The sequence below is a fragment of the Athene cunicularia genome (assembly GCF_003259725.1).
Source record: "Athene cunicularia isolate RWA chromosome 9 unlocalized genomic scaffold, athCun1 chr9_part1, whole genome shotgun sequence".
Lineage (NCBI taxonomy): Eukaryota > Metazoa > Chordata > Aves > Strigiformes > Strigidae > Athene > Athene cunicularia.
This window is the reverse complement of record NW_020799110.1, coordinates 6,352,646-6,375,618: the sequence shown is the minus strand read 5'-3', so window position 1 is coordinate 6,375,618 and position 22,973 is coordinate 6,352,646. Positions and strand designations below refer to the sequence as shown.

Below are 22,973 nucleotides of genomic sequence, written 5' to 3'. Positions count from 1 at the left end.
TCCTACAATGTTTTTTCAGTCTCCTGGGCTTCCCGCTGAAAGACAGCAATGAACTTAAAGCTGAATCAATCAGTGTGAGCACACATTTCTGCTGTGATGTCTGCATACATTAAAAATTGTCTAAAGAAAGATAATTTTTTCATGTTATTGCAAGTTCATTCTTTAAATCTGAAGAGTTAGATTTAAATATAAATCTAATTTTAAAAGCACTTTTAAATGTGAACTCTATATAACTTTGCCTTCTTGGCAAGCCTGACATTGTTCGCTGCGCTTTATCCAGGCCCTGTTCCATACATTTTCTTAGAAACAAGCCAGCTTTGAGCTTGTTTGCAAAGACTTGATCCCTTACGAATTTAAAAGTTGACTTAAATCTTTGTGTGGAAAAGCTCCCATGTTCTCTATCACCCTCTCACCTTCATCCAGCCTCTACTCAGTTCTCCACCATACGGACAATGAGTTTTCCTTCTCAGATGCTGTGGGATGCCATAAGCATGGTTATTAACAAAGCACAGCCAACAAAAACTGGCTATGCTTTGTTCATAACCATGCTCATGGTTAACAACTTTTTGGCTTTTCAGGGTGATAGCTGACATACTGGGGAGTGGATTTTTTTTCTACATCCCACTTATCTAACAGAGCTTCATGTCATTCAGAAATTGAATGTGGGAAGCCATAAGTCTCAGTCTCCACAAGGCAGCAACACAACTTGCACATCAGTGCAACTGGGAGCTGAGGAACTGGCGGAGGAGGCAGGTGTGTGGCTCAGCAGAGCCTCCCCTGTGCGTGGCTAGGCTGGAGCTGAGGGATGGGCACATGGTTGAACGTGACTGAAATACCGCAGCTTGACAAACTCCACTTCTTGTGCCTTCAAAATGGACACGCTTTTGGCTGCAACGTTGAAAAGTTTAAGCTTGGGTGAAATTGCACCCAAATATTAATACGCTGACGTTTGCAGTGAAGGTCCCTTAGGAGGTGGGGGAGCTAAGCCTGCTCCAACCTCCCCAAGCTGGCTGTTCCCATCCCCATGCTGCTCCTTCAATACAAATATTTATAGCGCTAGAAGATGAACTGGATTTGAGAACTGATAAAGATCTCTCTAGGTAGGATAGTCTTACACTGATCAGTTCCCTACCTGGTACAACGCTATGTTAAAACAACTCTATTGGTAAAGCTGTGGGCATAGAATGGGGATACAAGTGCTTTAAACAAGTCCGAAGTACTCCTGTTCCTATGCAGGAACACACTTACAGAAATACAAGTGTTTACACTTTGATTTCTTATTTCTTCATGCCTCTTCCCCTCCAAGACAGACAAAACCAAGACACAAAACACACTCAAGCGTGTCTCAGCCAAGATGTGTTCATTCTGTAACCTCTACCTTTCACATAAGTCTTGAAGTGTGCTAAACAAGCACCAAGAAATTTCAATTTTCAGGTTTTCTCAGCTGAATTTAAAATACAGTAGGCTATATACCTCAAACTGTTATTCTGCCTTTGAAAAAAAGACTACCTCTGTGCGTTAATGGCATTCTCAATACAGTTGCATTATTACTTTTTTTAAAGTTTGCACCACCCACAAGTAAATCTGTATTATTCAAATTTAATACGTTGCAGTGTCGCCTCTCCTCTCCACTAAATTAACAGCAGAAACTGAAAAGAAAGCAACTTTCTCCAGGGATGGTGACACTCCCCAGAGGCTACTTCCCCCTCATCTCACTTGAGCAATCCCAATTCTCCCCTTCCCATTCTCATGTTGGTCACGGATTATCCATTTACCCACACACAATGGAGGAGAGAGAACACAATGTCCTAGAATGACTGGGAGACACCACTGCTGTTAGTTTTTCATCAGTACCTTTTTATTCTCAGTGAAGATCTTCTTGGAAATGTTTTACATGTTGCAGTTATTTTGTTTCCTCCACTTTAGTCACTTCCAGTCGAGCAGAGGAATATGAATGTACTCGCTCTACCTTTGCTCATTAGTTCTCAGCACATATTAATCAGCAGGTTCCCTTTCAAAGTCTTGGGTTTTGATTATATTTTAGTAACCCATTTGTCCTCAGAGCAATCTTGAGCCAAGACACAAAGGCTGAAATAGCCATCTGAATGATTCTGTTACTGCCTCCCTGAAAAACATGGTCATCTGCCACAGTTTTGGCTGAGGAGAAATCATTAATACAGACTGGTCTGACCTGGCAACATGATGCTTCATTTCAGCATACACTGCCAACTGCATAATTAGAATCCAAAGTACATGAATTTCACAAACCAATAGCTCTTTTAACAACATCCCTGTTAGGTGCACAGCTATAGCCCCTATGCAACAAGCCCATTATCTGCACAATTACAGCCCCCACCTACTTCCTTAAACTACTCCTTTATTTTGCTTAAAGAACATTATCAAACACTCACTGATTTACATGATTTTCTTTCCCCATCAACAGCTCCTATACTACAAGGTGGCCCAAGGAAAGCAAAACTTCAAAACAAAACCATCTAATTCAGAGATACAGGAGTAAAGCCGATGCACTTTTTCCCCCATTTCTGCTGTATTTTAAAATGTTCAGCTCAAAGAGAGAAGCTTGATATCTGCAGTAACCTGCATCCCCACATACATCAGTGTTCCCATAAGCAGTGCAAGGCTGACCCAATCTTTTCAGCTTAGGGGCACCTTTCCAAGCCACTCTTTGGCATCTCCTTTGGTAGGCAGGCGCTGAGGGAAGGCAAACACCTGGGCAGGGGTTCCCAAAAGAATTTTGTGCTCCCCCAACTCAGACTTCCAGTCCTAGCAGGAGGTGTGGACCAAACAGATGGGATGAATTGACCCCTCTGATCTGAAGGTGCTTTTAAGAAAATAACATTTTTGAAAGCTTATAATGTATGCTTGTTCACAGTATGTTTAGAAACCAACCTCCACAATGCACTGCCGAGATAATTTTTGTTTATAGGCACAATAATAGTAGTAACAGGACCCAGTGAAGGATGCAACTTTTCCTTCCTTATACTTAAAAAAAGCAAAACTAAGTGGAGAGTGGAAAAGGGCAGGAAGAGAAGTAGTAACAGTCATGTGGGAAGAGTTTTGTTTTCTTCGCTTAATTACCTAGCACATCTGCAGGCTAGACAAAGAGTACTTGCAGTGAAAAATCGATTTTTAGCTTGCTTCTCCTGGATCATCTTTCATCCGCTGCTGAACTTGAGCATGTAATCCATATATACCACAGATACTCACTTGTCAGATGTCTGGAATTACTGAAAATGAATATGCCTTAACCTACAGAAGCTCCCCCATAGCAAGAAAAATTACTTTTTTGGAAGGAACTTCTGGGCACGCTCAGGAGGAACGGAAGACAGCTCAGCAAAGTGCCTGACAGATGATTTCTGTGTGCAGCCACATCAGATGCCAAGGAACAGATAGGAAGGACAATACTGAGCACAACTGATGTGAATTAACAGCATGTGAATGAAAGATCTGGGAGAAATTCAGGAGAACCATCCAATGGCCTGTTGGAACTATACAACTGGGAAGAACTAGATTATTAGGCAGCTATACATACCACGACTTGCAATGGCAATGTGTGAATAATTAACAGTAGATATAAATAAGTGTGGGCTTAACAAAGCTAAAACCAAAAGAGAACAAAACACAGTTCAGCAGTAGCAAATGAACGCTCTTATAGCTATATGCATTTTTATTTTCCTTGTGCAGCATTACAACCCACTTTTCTAGTATGGCAGCATCTAACAGTGTCTACGAATCTTAAAATGAAACTCATTCAACACGTCGTGTTCACAACTATTTACTGACGTGACAGTCTCAGTAACCTGTTTTGGGAACGCTTGCTAAGGAAGCCAAACATAGTCTCTAGTTCACCAACTTCAGCAAAACGAAGCTGGAACCTAAAGATGTGCTTTTGGAAAACTGGCCACCATAACCCTGTTGCTCTAAGCTGAACCCCATTACCACTTTAGATATTAAACAGCCGTTAAGGCATTATTTTTCCTATGCGGTTGTTACAGATGTGCAGAAAACAGATTTCATTATAGTGACAATCTTTGGTCTAGACACTGCTTTTATTTACGATCTGCTGCCTGGAATATTCCGTTACATCCTTGAAGCCTGAAGTACCTGCAGATGTACATGGATCAAAAGTCAAGAGAAAAATTGGTCCACTGTGTTTCTATGTAGTTAACTACTAAATTTCTTACCAAACCAGGGATCCTTTGAAAATACTTATGGAACAGCATCTAATTCTGCGTCTCACTGGATTCCTAACAGCTGAAACATCTCATCTCAAACATTTAACATACTTTTTTCACACTTCAGTTTGTCTCAAAAGATGACGCACAGTTAATGTATATCTACCAAAAATGTTTTACTCCTGCTTCTAGGAACAGAGATGAAATGCATTAACAAGTTAAGCTTCTTACACTTGGAACAGATCTTCCTCCTCTTTTTCATTTGCACAGCACTTACTTCAAAGCCCCAAGTATCTGATTAGAATGCTCTTAATATAAATATCATTACTGTCAATAGCAATACTCATTTACACAATGCAACAATATGAAGTGAAGATACTCTTCTCTCAATGTTAGCTTTTTATATTAGCCAGGCTTACAGAGTGAACTGTAGCATGACATACGTCTTGGTGCTCATTCTTTATTTCCTTTCATCATTGTTTTTACCCAATATGAAAATTATATTTCCTGCAGGTTTTTGCAAGGATATGTTAATGTATCTAGTTTTATATTTTAGTAGAATTTCACAAGCCAGTAGGCCTGATACATATCAGTAATTGCTGCCAAAATGGGTGTAAATTGTCTTGATCAAATCATGAGTGTAAACAATTTTTTAATTAGACTGTTTGCAACTTGCAGTAACCAGATAATGATTAAGTTAGTCATCAGGTGAAGGCAATTTATCTCTCTGTGTTTTTGTATTACCTTCCTCGTTAATGCAGAGCAAACATATATGTTGAGGCTCATACATATGACCACTCCCTAACACATGGACACTGTATTTGGCAGTAACCATTGTGCAAAGACTGGTGCTTAGACCAAACCATCTGATATCATATTCCACTTCTACAGCCAGGGAAACCACACTGGACACAGTGACAGACTGTCTCCATTTCATTTGTGCGTTTTCTGCTGTTTGTTAGACTCCTTCAAGGAGTAACTAGGTCACAAAAACCATGACGGAAAGAAGGGAAAACAGTTTCTACTTCTATATACAACTTGAGCATGCTTGGGGAGAAAAGGTTTCCAGCACCACTGGGTGAAGACGACAGAAGGGTGGGAGAATCACTGGAAGAGCCAGGAGCTTCATAAAACTGAACTTTTCCGCAGAAAAAAATCAGTCCATCTGCATCTCTGCACTGGTTTTACTGTTTACTGTTCAAGGCATGTTTTAATTTTCCTTGGAAACCACCTCCTGACAAGTGCTTTTTGGTTACGCTCACCTTATAAAAATTTACATCAGTATTTTCCAATATATTTTCCTGTCTTTCTTATAGACTTTCTATAAGCAATGAAAAGCTTACCACACAATTGAAAAAGACAGTATTACCAGAAGCATCACTAACATCTGGGTTAGCAGGCACTGAAATGGATGGGACAACACATCTCCCCTGGATACCATATTCATATTCAGGCTCTGATCACAAGCTAGCAAACAGGAGCGAGGAAAGACAACCTGAGCCACTGAAAGGCAGCTGAGAGTCTACCAAGCTTACAGCTCAGATGTCCTCTGCTTCCTGCACCATGATAACAGGCACTCCTGGGACAAGGAAGGCGAGGGGTGATGCCTCCTGAAATAAATGGTCAAGTTAAGGTAAAATTCTCCAAGTAGAAGAAATCAATTCAAGGGATTATGCCATTTGCTTACCAATGTTATTTCTCCCTTGAAGTTTCCAGGACTATACTGATGTATGGCTATGGCCTTTGGGACAACCCTGTCCTAACCAGAAAAACTGTGTGCACAGTGACTGCGCCCAATTAATATTTACAGTCATTAGCCAAGTTCTCTTTTGTGATCATTTTTTCGTTTGTATTAAAGACTAGTATCTCCTTAAATGGCAAGCACGTATAGTTTAGCAAAGTATTTTAGAACAGTTTAAGACCCTCATAACTAATCTTTCATATGATATGAAAGGGAAACACTACTACTGTTTACCCAGTGATAGGGGGTTGTAACTCATTTATTCAGTAAATAACGATAACAACATCAATTAGAATGCCAGGAAACACCATCCCTTACAATTCACTTATAAAAGCAGAATTACTAAGAATTGATGAAGGATCATTGACAATATTTTTAAAGAATATGTTTAGGTTGCTTCTTAGCCAACCTTACTGATGATTCTCCCTTAAAAATATAACGATATATGTTTTTACTTTCATACGTACATGGAAATCACAGAATTCATCTCAATCGCAATGTGTATTCATCTAAAAGAAACACAGGCAACTGACAAATGACCCACTAATAATGTACTTGCTAATTCTTGCTTTCAGACGGATATTATAAGTGTTTTAAGACACTGAGAGGTACAATTAGTTGTCGGAACAACTAAAGACTAATTACTAGTACAGGAAAAAAAAAATCAAAAGCATTGCTACAATTCCGTCCGTTTGTTTCACTTGGAGAGGAAACAAATCCACAATATTCTGGAAGATAGTGTAACTTGATAAACATGATTTTTTTGACATTACTAGAGTTAGGAAATAAAGTCACAACTGATAGTTTATTTAAAAAAGAAAGAAATTTTATAGTCCTCTTTACATAAAGGTCAATCAGCTAGCGTTCCCATGTACTGTGCTTTCTAGAAACAGATTTTTCTTCATTTCCACTTAATGCTACACATAATTGAAAGGACAAGAGATGCTAATTTGATCTTCCTAAATGTCACACACTGAAGAGCAAATGAGAGCTAAAGCAGGTACATCTCTGATGTGCACACCTTTTCAAGCCCCTACATTAATCAGTGTCAGGAGATTTCCAAGTATTTTGTTTCACAGGTCTTGCAATCAATGAAACATTTAGTCTCCAACAACTGGCCTGTTATACCTCATTCAGCATGGAGAAGTTAAAAACAAATCTTAATGACCAGGACACATTCAAGAGCACTGCCTGACTATCACTGCATAAAACTGAAGCTGAATCTTTACAAAAAAGCCATTAAAGCTATCAGGGTCAGAATCTGACTTGCTGACAATTTTCTTTTTTAAAAAGAATTCATTCATCTTTGTATTTCTGCTTGTGAAGATGTTTCAATGGCATTTTAAAACTAACTCCTATTTTAACCTCATCAGTAAGCAATAAGCAAACTTCATGCCCAGATTCACCAAAGAAGAGAAAACTGTAATACTTAGTTGAGGGATTTCAGTATAAAGCTGATAAAAGTCATTTCAGATGTTCAGAGAAGGCGATAAGTAACATTATCTTCCATAAGACTCAGGATATGAGAGGTCAATTCTTAGTTACCCAAGTTCATGCCACAGCCTCTTCCCCAGAGTTAGGTGACACCTCTTCTCTAAACAGAGGGGACACCATGGAACCTTCTTACAACCCTTTCAAACCACAAAAAGGCTCAAAAACATCCTTCTAGATAATTTATTCAGTGTTATTTTTCAGCAGAGACTAGCATTTAATTATTACATTAGATGTCCACAGTTTACCTGCATTAGTCTGTTACAGCACCACACTATTAAAGAGGCCAGTGATGCTCAAAAAACCTGTATTCTAGTATTTTTCACAAGCATACACATGACTGAGTAATCCCTCAGTTACGATGGGGTTTGTTTTATGAGAATAATGTGAGAGAGGACTCCTATCTCTGTAACTAACTGCTCTTTCTACCAATTCATGTCTGGGCTGTCATCCTCTGCTCATTAGGAATAATAGCTCTCCTGAACATACAAAACTTCCATCGCTGTATCCTTTCAGGAAAATCTCTCATTGTGATTGATACACACGATGGGGTCAAAAAGGGACTGTCAGATAAGGAACAAATAAATAGATCTTATTACCATGACCTGCCAGCTCCAACGGTTCTCAAGCACAGCACCTGACACAGACAACAGGGCACCCATTTTACTCCTCTGTCGTGCCCCCCTCGGCACTTCATCAGCAGAGGGTTCAGGGCTGTGGCTCATTTCAGGTATTATCTGAACTAGTTGCTACAATCCCAACTGCCAAAAGGAAGCCACTTCATGCAAGGACTCTGATCAAGCAGTAGGAGACAGTACAACGTACATGAGTAGTTTCTGTGCATCTCTGGGAGCTCATGTGGATTATAAACTAAATTTAAAGCTAAGAAAACCTAGTAGAGTAACAAGTTAAATTTCCTGCTAATTAACATCTTTTAAGAGACCATTTGCAGTGGGAGAAGTTTGTTCAAAAGGCAAAGGATGATGCTAAAGCCTTGTGCAAAAGCAAAGGGGGAAAAAGCTTTCCTTCTCTGCTGCCAGGTAACATAACGTATTTTATTCTTAAAAGGAAACTTACTATTTTCTCCAACATAAAAACAGGTTTAAAACAATTTAGTTCTTCACCATCCTACCTGCAGTGCTACATGAAAGCAAACAAAAGAAGCCTGCTGGATGTTTCTTTAGAGCTGACTTGATCACATGCTGCTGCAGGTGATGGGCTCCTGCCAAGCACCATTGCACTCTGACGGAACTGTTTTTATCAGTCAGACTTCCAAATGGGCATTTATATTCATTGGACACCTCTCAGTATTAATACAGAGGAGCATGTACCCTCTCTGCATCAGTACAGTTGAGATACTGGGAGGTATTTAGGCATTATTCATGGTGGTTTTATTACTTACAATTAGAGCTTTTGGGCCAGAACTTCAGCTGGCATAAACTCAACACAGCTCTATTTAAATTAAAGGAATCATGCTAATTTAGACCAAATTATGATCTTGTACTGAAGGTCCCTAAGGATTATCTACTTGATACGTCAGTTATTTTACCTAATTAAACTAGTTGAGCCTGTTTCTTAGTAAATTATGAGTCTCTTCTATGATAATTTATTCAGTAAAGAGCTCAGACTGCTAGGCAATATTCAGATATTTTCTTTCTTTCTTTCTTTCTTTTTTTCCCTTTTTTTATTATATCTCATCACAACTTTGGAGCTACATTATCAAATCTTCCCATACAAGGTTCGCGTCGCTTTTTGGTGAGCACTGACTGTTTAATGTTCATTTCTTGCACACTGAAAGCTCTCATGGCTTTGAAGAAAATTTTAGGGATGTGAAACATGACAGATGAGCTCTTTTGCTTTTTTATTTTATAATTATTGTGTAACTACTAGTTGATGCAAAGTTCATATTTTCTAATGCTCCAAAATATTACAGCTGTAAAATCCTGACCTTCAAATTGCCCAAAACCCCTTGTTCCGCTCAGTTTTGCCTTTCCTAGACATCTGATTCCATAAACATTTTTTAAACTAATACACACAGTACGTTGTGTGCAGTATCGTTGTTTTGTATATTATGAAGGGTAAAGCACTATGACCCTGAAATTTGGTATTATGTTTTATTGGCAGAGGGCCAAAGTTTTGCTAAAATTTCAACAGTACAGCACTGATTTCAGTGGTTCTGTAACAACTTTAACAGCTTTGCAACATAATTTGCTCGGTTAAGACTACAGGCACAGAATCACTATTAAAACAATATTTTGTACATATTTGTAGGTATGAAGTGACCAGGAAAATGACATTTTTTTCTTCCTGTGATTCACAACTACATTATGATGAACCAGAATTCACTTTCATTAACACAAGATTCATATCTCTTACCTTTTATTTCTGTCTTCTATCTGCAAGATATAGACCATGTCATCAGCAGCGTGAAGCTTGGAACTGCTGTCTCCCCATTTCAGCTTCAGGCTCTGAGGACCTGCTGCAGCACACTCTATCCGAGGAGGTAAGGGTGGTAACGGCCTGGTTTTTGCTTTAATAAAGTGGCTAAATGGTCCAGCTCCAATTTCATTGACAGCCTGGATCCTGATCCTAAAATGAACAACAAAAAAAGGTTAACTGTTAAATAAAGTGCTTTCACAAGGTTCTTGGTATAAAAAAAGTCTCACGAAATGAAACAGCCTTCTGGACCTGACTGTTCTGTCAGTAACACAGGGCCCGCTTCCAGCTACCAGGGCTTTGCTTTGGCAAAATGATGCTTATATTATCAGAGCTGCAGTGAAGGTATCAAGAAACGGAGTAAAGCAGAGGGGGGAAGATTTGGATAAGCAATCTCAGAACCTGATGGCAGTCCCTTTCACCACACGAACAAGTGACAGCAGCACAGATAAAGCGCAACCTGGAAAACACGCAGTGTGTAACTACGAATAAATAAAAATGAAGAAGTGTGTTGCGGTTGTCTAATAAAAGTCACGGACTAATTTAGGTGAAATTATTAAGTGAAAGCGTTGATGTCACTGCCTCGAAACCCATCTCCATGGTGGTAAATATCTCTGAAGACCAAAGAACAGTATTATTTCAGTGTGTGCAGCATCTCGCAAAGCACGATATTTAAGTACATGAAACTCTACTGGGAAGAGCTAACCCAAAAGGTTAAATCCACAAACTTTCTACATGTCTTAGACAAACTGTGGAAATATTAACCATCAGTGAACTATCTATTACATCAAATAAGAGTTGGACTGAAGTCAGTCTCACATGATGCACAAAAGCTCTTGAGCCATTTGAAGCACATCAAGGACATTTAGAAGAAAAGCAGACCACCTACGTAGCCATAGAAGTTTTAATTTGGGAATACTCTTAAGACTAACCCAGTCTTCTAAATTCTATTTCTTTAAGATAATGTCTCCTGGCTTCTGCTTTGTCACTCTCTTATCTGTCTGCACCTCTGTTTAGTAATTTGCACAATGAGAATCTGCTCATAGGAATAAGTGAAGAGTCTTTTACTATGGTACCAACAACATCATACCAAAGATGTGAAATATGCATTTCGAAAGAGCTTTGAGGACTGCGAGAACAGAAATACTGGTACAGACAAGCCTGAAAGTTTCTGAAGTTTGTTAAATCAAAGTGAAAATAAGAGAAAACAGGATGGGCAAGCTAATTATTTTTTTTTAAGATAGTTCAGCCCAGTTCAGATAGCTGGACAGATGCCATTTACTTTGGAAATCCTGTGCAGAGCAGCCTAGCATTTTCTCATGGGAAAAGACTCTCTACAAGAAGCATTGCTTCTTCTCAAAACTATCAGCCACCAAGAAGCCAGAAGTCCCTGGGGAAGGTGGTAGGGGTAGAAGGGAGAAGAGCAGAACCTGGTATACTCCTATGACCGCCTGCTTCAGAGAAAGCAAAAGATAAAAAAGGAACTGTCTTTGGTTGGCATAGCTTTATTTTGAGTGAAGTACATAAAGTGATGTAAATTCATATAAATAACATATGAAAAATTACTTTTCTTTGAACAGCAAGTTTTCAGTTCTACCATTAGAAAAAGATTAGGTAGAGTTAAAGGGATGGGGAAAAATCATCCAGAGAACAATATTCCCCATTAAAAAAAAACCTCCTCAAATCCATATTTTCTGCAGTTTCAAGAACAAAAAGGGTTAAACGATTAATAAACATATTGCAGAATAATAGAGCTTTATCTACTGATTAGGCAGCTGAAGTAACTGTACACTGTAATAATGCACCGTGTTTACACAGTCACGTGTAAACGTGTGGTTCAACTTTTCCTTCTTGACCTAGCCATTAACAGGGGAGAAGTATTGCTTGGCGTGGAGCTGAATTTTCCTTTTAACCTTCATTTTAGTTTCAGGAAATGCATCCTGGCCACCTCACAACACCATACGATAGTGATTTCATCCTCTTCCTCCAAAATGGTGGATGGCAGGATGAAAGTTCCACTGGGAAGCTCCTCCTCAACTGCCTCATACAAGCATTTGACATAAAAAGAACAAAAGGCTTCTCTAGTATCTTAAGAAGGGTAATTAATATAGGCATTGATTTTATTTCATATTATCTTATTGGTTTGCTTCAGATTGAAAAGTCATTACATAAATATTTCATAGTCTTTCCAGTTAAAAAAAAAAAAAAAAGTGAAAACTGCCAGAATTATCACTGAATTCTGGCAAGCTATTCATTAGCATATGCACATAAATAGTAACAGCCACATTAAGAAATGTTACTACTGTTTTGTAGATTGATTACAGCAACACACTTTAGAGCACACAGCCTTTTTTATTTTCTTTTAGTTTGTATTATCCAAAGTCCCAGAAACACCAAAGCCTCTCCTATCCTCAAGCATTGTAACTTTAACTCATTTCCAAATAGCAGCCACCACACTTGAAAACAAGCAGTGATTGAAATTAATCTCTCTAATATCACATCACATTTCTTAGGCAGAAGCTGGTAGATGTGCTTTTTAGGTATGTGCATGAACACACATCTGAATTTACTTGTCTTCCCTTTGCCAGGTGTTTGCACAAGGTAAAAATGTGTTCCTCTTCCCTCTTTCATCTGCTGCATGGTGTTCTTGCTCCCACCTCCAACACCCACAAATATGCACAGTCCCTACCACAACTTCTGACTCTGGAGCACAGTAAGACTGATGGAAGCTCGTAAGCCTTCATATAGAGACAGACACCTTTCCAGATGGAGGATGATGCTGGGAAAGCAAGAATTCATCTATTTGACTCAAACAGGCTGGATGTGGATACCCTTTTTCTGCTGATTAAACCACCATAAAACTCTTTGTAAAAAGAATTAAAACTCCATTATCACTCCCAAGTCCTGAGCTTTCCCAGACACACACAAACAACTAGTTTTGGTTTTCTGGGCACATGGTATTTTCTAAGTTAAAATACCCCAAACACCATCTTGGAAAGGTGGTTTCAAAAATCTGACAATCACAGTTTGAAAATAAGTTTTTTGAGAATTTAAAGACTATATTTAGGGGTAGTACCTAATTCTGCAGACCCTAGACCAATATTTGTATTCATTCTAACATTTTCCCACTGCATCTTTTAAACATTTAGGAAAAAAATAGATCAGACTAGGCAAATTTAGAAAGCATCAAAAGATCTTTAACAGACCATTCAATCTTATAAGATTCTTGACCCAGGAAAATAAACACACTAAACAGGATGCTACAGGATGCTATTTTCAGATTGGTCACAAAAATCATTTGTATAGTACTCCAACAAAATGAAAAATCAACTTTTGAATTAATCTTAGACTCTGACATGAGAAGAGTTTGATTCACTAGTTCCCATAAGTAGAAGACCCCTAGTGGCAATACACACGCCTGTGGAAACCTGTAGGAGTTAAAATACCATGGACTTTGAAAGGGAGGAAAAGCAGCAGGCTCCACTACCATCATCACCACCACACACAGCCCGCGGGACAAGTCAGCTCCACAGGTCCTCACTCAGACTGCACTCTTCTGGGGCTGGAACAAGACTTTGTTTTATACTCTGAAGCACAAATTTGGGTTTATAACCCACTTCTGCACTGTTAACCTGAGCATCCATGTGCATTCTTCTTTCCATCTTGGAAAAATCTTTTCCTCAATGCAATTCAGAAATTTAAAATGTCTAGAATTTTTATTCTTAAACCAAATTAAAATTGTGTTGCTATTGAAATTTAATAAGGCTCCTGTATCTTTCTATAAACTATGTAACTTCAGAAGAAAACCAGCATTCTTAAAAATCAGAAGTTGTTCTGCAGTGAAGTATCTCAACCACAGCACATTTAACTACGGAAAGTGTTGAGTGAAGCTTGGGAACAGAGTGTAACAAAATTAATATTTCTATTACTGTTGAATACTTATTTATTGTGGAATATTTATTAAGTCACTTCTAGTTACATCAGTTCACAGAAAACCAGTCCAAGTATTATTATCTTATAGTCAGAGCTTCCAGAGTTTCATGGCTATGTCAATAAAATAGAAAGACTGCAGAACTCTGAGATATTTCTGCAGCTGCTCACCAGCAAGGATGTTTACATAGTGCTTTGGCAAAGCATCTGCTTTTTACAACAGGAGTGCTGGTCTGTGTCTGACACTGGAGAAGTCCTCCTGAAATCAGCCCTACTCTGGCCATTAGCAGCATGGCAGAGGCATGCCCCAGTTCCTCCTGCCCTGAATGTATTCTGGGATGCAAATCCTTCTTGTGGCATGCTGGCGGGGCTTGCTACTAAGACACAGAAATGATCATACTTGTCAGCTTTGAGCTGACCTACGCAAAGAGCCTGGAGTTTGCTCGGTGTGTACTCGAGTTGCTCATGTATGGCCATTCCCACACAGAAGCTAGAAGCTGCAGAGCAATGACAGACCTAAGCTAACAAGTCCAGCAGGGTGGACACACATAGACACGCTGTTAGAATCACACCGCTATGCAAAACAATGTTCCTTTCCAATTTTTGAACTTGATAGATTCATAACTGCCAAGATTTGCTCTCAATTTTGGGTTCCCACAAACAAAAACACTGACAGTGAAATTCCAATGCAGCTAAAACATATAAGCTCTCTGCTGATTTACTTCAAATTCTGCTAAAACTTTGGCAAGAGAGTTCAGAGTCTCAAACCCAGTAGCGTTTGGCTTGTTTAGTCTAGGAAAAACAAGGCCTAGAAGAAAACACGTTCACTGCTTTTAAACACAGCAGGGAATAAACAAGAGAGAGAAGAGAGCTAGTTCAGTTAAACAATGTTGACATGAAAAGAAAAAACTGGTGAACAAATTTAGAGAATGTGATCAGTGATGTTCTGAAACACTCTACTGATTAGAACAGGCAGGGCAAAACCCCACCAACTTTTTAGCATACAGCCTGATAAACACGTTTCCCATGGATACATTTATCAGGGACCAGATGTTCCATGATGAAAGACAGGTGTCAAGATAGGCCTGAAGAAAAAATATCAGTGAAAGACTTAACGATCGATAGCATAAACACTTTGACATGTCTATTTTTATTAGCAGAAAAATACTTCAAACTATAGATGAGGTGCTTTTGCAATTCGACTGCAGTCACTTGTCCTCCCTGACAGGCATGAGATGAAGGTTTTGGGGGTTTCTTTCTCTTGTTTTGTTAAAGAAAAGAGCTTTCATATATTATTACTTTTGATTATTCATCCACTGGTTTGTGCTCTTCACAATTTATTTTTTTTTGGTAGGAACTTGGTCTTACAACAATATTTAGAACGGTTACAGTTAGTGCTTGTGCTTTAGCCTTTTCATTTGGATCAGAGACAAGCAGAATCCCTGATGAAAAATATGTGGTTTAATATGGTGCTTTTTACAAAGTAATGAAATAAGAAGGAAGAAAAAAATCCAGTGTGATCTCAACATAACAAACACTTTTCATGGCAGCAGGAGTAAGAGCTTCACAGACAAGACTGCAGCACGATTATAAAGAGTCATGTCCTGCCCACCCTTCCATTCCGTATCCCAATTTCCAGGCTTTAAAGACAAGGACATTTCCCCAGAGGAAACTGTAGGCAACAAAGAACCAACTAAAAAAGAGCCTTAAGAACGAAGACTTCTGTGAAGAATTTCGATGGCCCATTCTGGCTGTCTTGACTGTGTTGCTCAAAGCTATTTTGACTCTTGACTGAGCATATGAAGAGAAACCAAGACTATGGGACTGTCCAAAGATGATGCAGTTCTATAGCTGGGTAGCCAGTCAAAAATCTCTTCAAATGATTAGTTTTATCAGGTTTTTGATTAGCCTTCCATTACCGTTGGGTTTCCTGGTCTGCTTTAGAGTAAGATCACATAAGCACCAGCACTGACACAAGGCAGAGAGTGAGAAATGTGGGAGAACCTGGAGATGGAGGGCGGTCAGAAACAGCAACAGAGAACAGCAACCTGAACTGGCTCAAACCCTTGTGCAGCTTCACTCGTGCAGTTTTGTCACAAACACCTTAAACTAGCTTCTCTGTACCCATTTAAAGGGAAAACATATGGTCAGTTTTCAACAAGACCCATTTTCCCAGTCTGGAATGGTGCGACAGCACTTTGCTGGCACAAAAGAGGGGACAACACAAGCAGGGAAGAGGAGACTCCCTTTGCCAGTGCTAGCTTAAAATGACCACAAAACTAGGATCTTAAACATAGAAGACAAGAAAAAGCTTATACTTATTACTGCCTAACAGCATCATGAGCCACTGAAGAACTGGAGACAGTGGCAATGTAGTCACATTTCCTGGATTTATATGGGTGATGTGATCAGAGGGGTTCTGGATCACCGAATTCTTATTTTGCCTTCTTTTTTCAGATTGCCAGAGGAATATAAATATATTTATTTTAAATAAATCTAGATCTTTATTTTTTATTACACAGTTTAAAAACCTAGATATTCTAAGCAAAGATCAGGAACCACTGTACTAGGCACTGCAGCAATCTATTATGTTCCTCGCTTTAAGTAACTTCTAGTATACATATTTGTATATTTGCTACAAGAAATTATCTTTTTTGGATACATGATAAAATGGGATAAACAAACTTTTAATTTCTACTCTACAAGACCTGTAGGATTGCGACCTTGAATACAAAGAAAAAAAGAAGACCTTACAGAGAGTCTGTGCCATGTCTAATTCACAACTCTGCAATCAGATTTCAGTTTTTATTAGAAGAGTACTTAAAATAGAATTTTTTTTTGTCACATCTTCTGCTGTACTGCTATTCATTGTCTGCATGGAACCATTTTTTTTTTTTTTTTAAATTAGCAATTAGGGAAAAACCAGATAAGGCTGAGCATTAAATAATAATACCGTTTTGGCAATGCCACTTAGACATTTAGACTGAAGCAATAGAAAGAAATTGTTTTTAAACTCAGATTATCTTTTAATTAATCTCCATATGCTAGAAACAAAAAATAGCTGTAGCTATACAAATAAAAGTTCATTGCGTGCAAATTGCTATCCCCTCGCAGGGATCAATGCAGTTAATAATATAAACCCCTGGAACAGTACCGGAGCTGTTGCATGGTAATTTTAGTTATTTCTCATTTTTAAAATTTACTTACCTACCAGCGTAACCCTACCTTAGCAGAGCAAATTAAAAAGGAGATATCAGAGATAATGCAAGGAGAGGGAAAAGAAGAAAAAGGGGTCGAGTAAGCAGTATTTGAACAGAAACTACTGCAAGTCATTCCATGAAGTAGTTATTTCAGATTTCTATGCTCCCTAGGTTAGTTGTTTGTGGTGTTGGGGGTTGTTTGGGGGTTGGTTGTTTTTTTTTTTTTTTAAACTCTGTCTACATACCATAAACATTTCCTATGTAAAATTAAGCTATGTGATCTCATCCTGAGTGCTCTGTACCGCATCAGAAAAATAGTACTCACCGATATGAGGTTTCTGGAAGCAAATCATCGATAACGTAACTTGTGACATTTCCTACTGGAATGCTGATGTCACCCAGGTCAATGTTGTATGATGTAATCTCAGCTCCGTTATTGCATGGTTCTTCCCAGTTCAGTACAAGGCACACAGAGGGCGAGAGCTGATGGGCATCCACAAGCTCATCCTCCAGCACGGAGAGGGTGGAGACTGCGTCAGGCACAGACGCGGGGATTCTGCAGGTTACCAGGTCGCTGTAGGGTCCAGCTCCTGCCTGGTTAATAGCCTGTGCATTAAAATAAATATTTTTACAGGGTAAATGCTCCTTCACATGTCTATCGAGTTCATAATAATGAACTGTGCAGCCTGGAAGAGTTGCATGGATTCTTCAGAGGATATGTACCGCTGGCTCATTCTCTAAAGCATGACTCATATCCTCTACCTACACTAAAGCAATTAATATCTTCCTTTGTTACTCAGGACTATCTCTCAGATAAGCTGAAGAATATTTCTCTTTTTCCCTAATAGCTATTTAATCAAACTTAACAGTAACCTTTTTATCAGCAGCAAACTTTGTTTAGTAAAGGAAAATGTCACAGTTACACTGTCAGTGATGAGTGATGCCACACCGCAGAGTGCAACATCAGAAGCTTTATGCAAGCAGAGTACCACTAGACATAAGGAGCATTTGGCTTGCTGAGGGCTTCACTGGTTCCTACCTCAGAGAATGAATAGGTAATTTCATGCTAAAAAGTTTCTGAAATTAGAATATAGGAACTCAGCATGGCATTAAATCTATGACTCAGATTTCCCCAGAAGTCACAAATCACCAGGAAACCACCACCAAAGCACATAGCTCAATATTTTCCACAAGAGAGGAGAGCAACCAATTATCAAGCTTCTCATCTTGACTCATATATCCAGGATCACAGTGGAAACCAAGTTTCAAACTCTGGTCCACTTCTGCTCATTAATTACAGAGGCTGTTGTCTTTGCAAGCTCAACGCTGCACAAATTGTACAGACCTGTTTCTTATCAGCTGATGTTCAGTCAAATGCTGTGTATGTGGCACTGGAATGGCCTAGGAAATAACTAATATTATCTCCTCAGGATTATTATAAGCTCCTGTGCACAGGACCACAGAACCAGACAGGCTGGAAGGAACCTTGGGACACATCTAGACCAACCTGCTACTCCAGTCAGGATCAGAACTGAATACACAGCAGGTTGCCCAGGCTTTTGTCCAGTTGGGTCTTGAGAAATTCGGAGGATGGAGCACAGCCCCTCTGGACCGCTGGTACAACCCTGAGTTGTCTGCACTGTGATAACTGTTTCCTTTATATCTCATCGGAACATCTCTATTTCAACCTCTGCCTGGAAGTTCTCATGAATGGCACGTAATGGGCAATGCCCCCTTCCCTTGATCTGCTACCTGGGTTCCTCCTGAACAGCCCAGCACCACCCCACAAGGTACATGGAGAACTTACCATAGTATATTAACTACAGGCTGAGCTACAGGAGGTCCACAACTTCAAAAGCGTGTTTTGACATTGCCCAGCATCATTCACCATACGCGTTTCCTCTGCACTTCGAAAAGTGAGCCCAGAGTCTCCCACCAGATTACCATTAACTAGAAAAACTGAATTTACAATTGTTGCCAGTAGGACTATGATGGCAAGGAAAGGACATGTCAAACAACCGTTTGATTTCTTATCTATGCTTAACTGTAGTGAATAACTTATTTCTGCTATGCATAATACAAACACAAAGCCGTGTTCTGTTTTTCCAGGAGGCGTTTTGCTCAATTGAAGAAAGAGATAATAAAGTTAGATTTGTCAGCCTTTAAAAAGCCCTTCAAAACAAATCCTGCTCCAGGGACATCTTCTATTTAGTGAAGCGCTCCTAGAGCTGTTAAAAGTGAGCCTTGTTTCGTGGGCTGCCAATGATATTATTTGTATTGCCTCTAAACTAGTGTTTGGCAATCTGTATCTTGCTCCAAGCCACTTATTTTCAGTGGTGCTTTTAACTGCTTTACTGGACAATCTCATCATCAAAACTGATGGGAATTTCATTCTTCTTTGCTTCCTAGACACTTAAGCCTCCCCGCCCCCACCGCCAATGACACAATTATTTCCCTTTGCAGAAGCCACAATCGTTTTCAGGAATATTCATTACAGGAAAAACGCTGAGCAACAATAAAGACAAATTGTCTGCCCTGCAGTTATATATGCCTGATTCCTCAATTCTCTGTTTTTATTGAGTTACTGGAGACTGAGATAGCAAAACTGTGTATTTATTAGAAAGCAAAGTAAATGTGGTTTGGGGAATCTTTTATTTTTAAAAAGCAAAAGAACAATTTTTCTGTTAAAGCTGCTAACAGGTAAGAAAACCAGCTGCTATTCTTTTTATTTAAAAACCCACTAAAATTTCTGAAACTATTTAACCTTCCTTCTTTGTCTGCTTTGTTCTTTTTTCCTCTGTAGTATTTTAAATGTTCCAGTTATCACAAATTCTTCTCCATACAATACCCAGATCAGATCTAGAGGATGAAGACCTCTACAAAGTAAAGCATGGGTCACTGATGGATTCAATGAAGTGTTTTAGTGCTGTTGTGCAATTGGTTTAACTTCTGCCTATGATTTAAATTATATTGGCTGTGTTAAAAACTGAGTAGATTGTAACATTCTTCTGTCAGGTAGTTTAAAATAAATGCCCACTCAAAATCAAAGATGCTATACAGCTGGCTGTTTCCATTTTTAACACTAAAACCTCCTTGAGCTCCCAGCCGCTCACCGCAGCAGTGGTCTCATGGTCTCCTCCCTGCCCAGCCGATGCCAAAGGCTTTCCCTCCTGTGCAAACAAGAGGCACTTTTTGGCTCACACTTCTAAGCCACTCACACATGCTCTTTCAATTCGCCTTCCCCAATAGTGCCAGTACAAGGTATTTGGCCAGCTACGACCAAGTCAGAAAACACAGTTGAGTGTACTCAGAGGTGTGGGGCCCTAGATCCTTGGCTACTGGCCAGCTGCTCGAAAGCTACTTTGTTTAAAAAAAAAAAAATAATTCAGTGTCCTGTTTAAAAAAAAAAAACCTTAAGAAGGAAACACTCAACAGAAGCATGCTGTCCTTGATCAAAGGAGTGACCCTGGGTGGTCCACACATTGCCAGCTGGGTGGGTACATGAACTTTTGCCAAATATACTGGTGGTATTCTGTCTTCACATACAAATAAATCTTGCGGAAGAGTATGGTGGGCAAAAATATTTTTACTTCACTCCTACCCAACCTTCCATTTACTTTTCAGTGGCCATAAAGGGGAAAGAGTGCTGTATTTTTATTTTCATCTATATGTAAGAAATATATTTTAACTGTTACTTTTTATTGAAAATAATAGGAGAGAAAGAAATCATACAGAGACTCTATATGAGATCCAACCTTACAAATCTAAGAGACAAAATGGTAAAGATGAGGACTCACTTTCTGGCCGCTACCATTTCCTATATACACAGGAATCTACTAAACTGGCTTGCTTTACTTGAGAAATGAAACAGATGCTGGAGTTTATTATTTAAGCTAAGGGAATCTTCAACATCCATTTGGGAGGTAGATGTTATTTATATCTCATTACCAAGAAAAAATTAATTTTTTTGGAAATTGTCTAACACATCATCATTTTGTTTCAATATCAGAGAGCAAAGTGGCTGTTAAAAGCATTATTCACGGAAAATAAACCACACAATCCACGAGAGCAATTTTTCAGAGCTAGAAGTTATACCAACTCCCTTGTTTATCACTTTGAATTATGCAGAATCTAAACCGTTCAGTTATATGGCAACAGTCTGCATTATTTAAAATAAACATACATTCCTTCTGACTTACAGAGCACATAACTTCATAGTGGCTAATGATAAAAATAAAAACACAGTGGAATGAAACTTTCTTTACATTTTGGATTGCAGTGCATGCAAAATCTCATAGCTTCCATACCTGTAGCCTGCAGCAGTAATGGGCTGCCGCTGACAATTCACTTATTTCAAAACAAGTATCTGTGCCATTATACGCAAGTTGTAGAGATTCCTCATCTTCTCCCCACTCTAATCTGTATTCAGAGATGTCAGCGCCAGAACATTCAGGACTCTGCAACACAAATATTTATGTGGTTCAATTCAGAAATGCACACTTCAGATCTCTGTGTTTCACTGGGTAAAGAATAAAGGAATAATGGGGAAAAAAAACACAAACCACTCTTATTTTTAAATTAATACACCATTACTGCTGCAAATGGAAATGCGCTGAATTAGTAACCCTAATAGGTTACTAAAACAGGCCAATTCTGCACAAAAATTACCTGATAGAAATTCAGAGTAATGAGAAAGTATATGTAGCTACTTTGCTTTTCATCAGTACACTCAGGAATAAATTGTCTCTCCGCTGCCTTGGCAGAAGCACACCCGTGCCGAACACAAGAAAGCATCAATCTAGCGCAGTCTAGTAGAGTGATCAAAACACAGCTCTGTTACTGAAAGAACAACCACCGCCACAAGCGAGGAGCTTGTCTGAGGTTTTCAGTGAAAGTCACCCATCAAGGTAACATGGGAGTGAGGACCTGGGTACATTAACGTCCACAAAAATACTCCTATAGGATCCATGTGTCCTCAACAATCCCTTTATCATCCCAAAGTTTAGGGGAACACAGAATAAATACCTGAATTTGCTGGACATGAGCTAGTGCAGGCATAACGTCACAGTTCCCAAAACAAAGGATTTTGTGTTGTTACCAGAACTACCTAGAGTTGTACTATGTGGAGTGAAGCAGCTCGGGGCATCGCTGCTCCACATGCAGAAGTGTGGTCTAGGATACAACAAAGACTTTTTGATTATGACACGCAAGGTGTAATTTCCAGTAAAAGGATCCATCGCTGCATGCCACAATGGCCACCACAGGGCTTCTCTAGCTCTGTCTCTGAGCTTCCAGCTATTTTAGTAGGGGCATTCAGAATTGCTCAGCCAGTGTTTTAAAACAATGTGTAAAAAAGACATAGTAGGAACCACACAGTGAGCTGTCTAGCCAGACAAAAAAAACCCTCCACAGTCCTCCGCTATTTTTCCTTTATATTCATATCAGACAAAAAAATTATAGACTTTTTAAGAAAACATAACCATGGCAAACCACACTACTCCTTCCACAGCTTCATTTTTAGCTAGAATAAACAAAAATATCCTGCATATAAATACAGAGCCCACCAGAAGTAGTGCTGCATTGGCTCATGGTTTGGGAGAGCAAATGCCCGTCCGTACACTCATTTAGAAGGTAACATTTAAAAGTCTAGTGCAACTTCTAGCTTAGCATCAATCAATGCTGCAAGAAATAATAACAAATACCCCCAAACTGCACCAAGTACACCTGTTTCCTTATAAATTTAAACTCAGATGACATTTGTATCTAGATATGTTGTTAACACAATCAATTTATTTGAGCATCTTGGGAACATTAATAACTTATTTCTCATCAGAGGCATCCTTTTGAGGAGGGACCCAACAGATGCAGGGGTGGAAAGGCTGTTAGGTTTTCAAAGAAAGTCCATGGCGGAACTACAGCCCCACTGCTCCATATCGCAATGTTATTTATGACAACATCCTTTCCTTTCTGCCTTAGTTA

General features: G+C 39.1%; 1 protein-coding gene across 1 annotated transcript in view; it reads right to left on the bottom strand.

The window, feature by feature from the left end:
- Positions 1–22,973, bottom strand: part of FNDC3B (fibronectin type III domain containing 3B) — a 169,306-nt gene that overhangs the window by 19,226 nt on the left and 127,107 nt on the right. The window contains exons 20-22 of the mRNA XM_026855141.1: positions 21,302–21,451; positions 17,320–17,600; positions 9,805–10,017 (exon numbers count right to left, since the gene is read on the bottom strand). Coding sequence (XP_026710942.1) covers positions 9,805–10,017; positions 17,320–17,600; positions 21,302–21,451 — 644 coding nt within the window. The remainder of the gene's footprint in view (positions 1–9,804; positions 10,018–17,319; positions 17,601–21,301; positions 21,452–22,973) is intronic.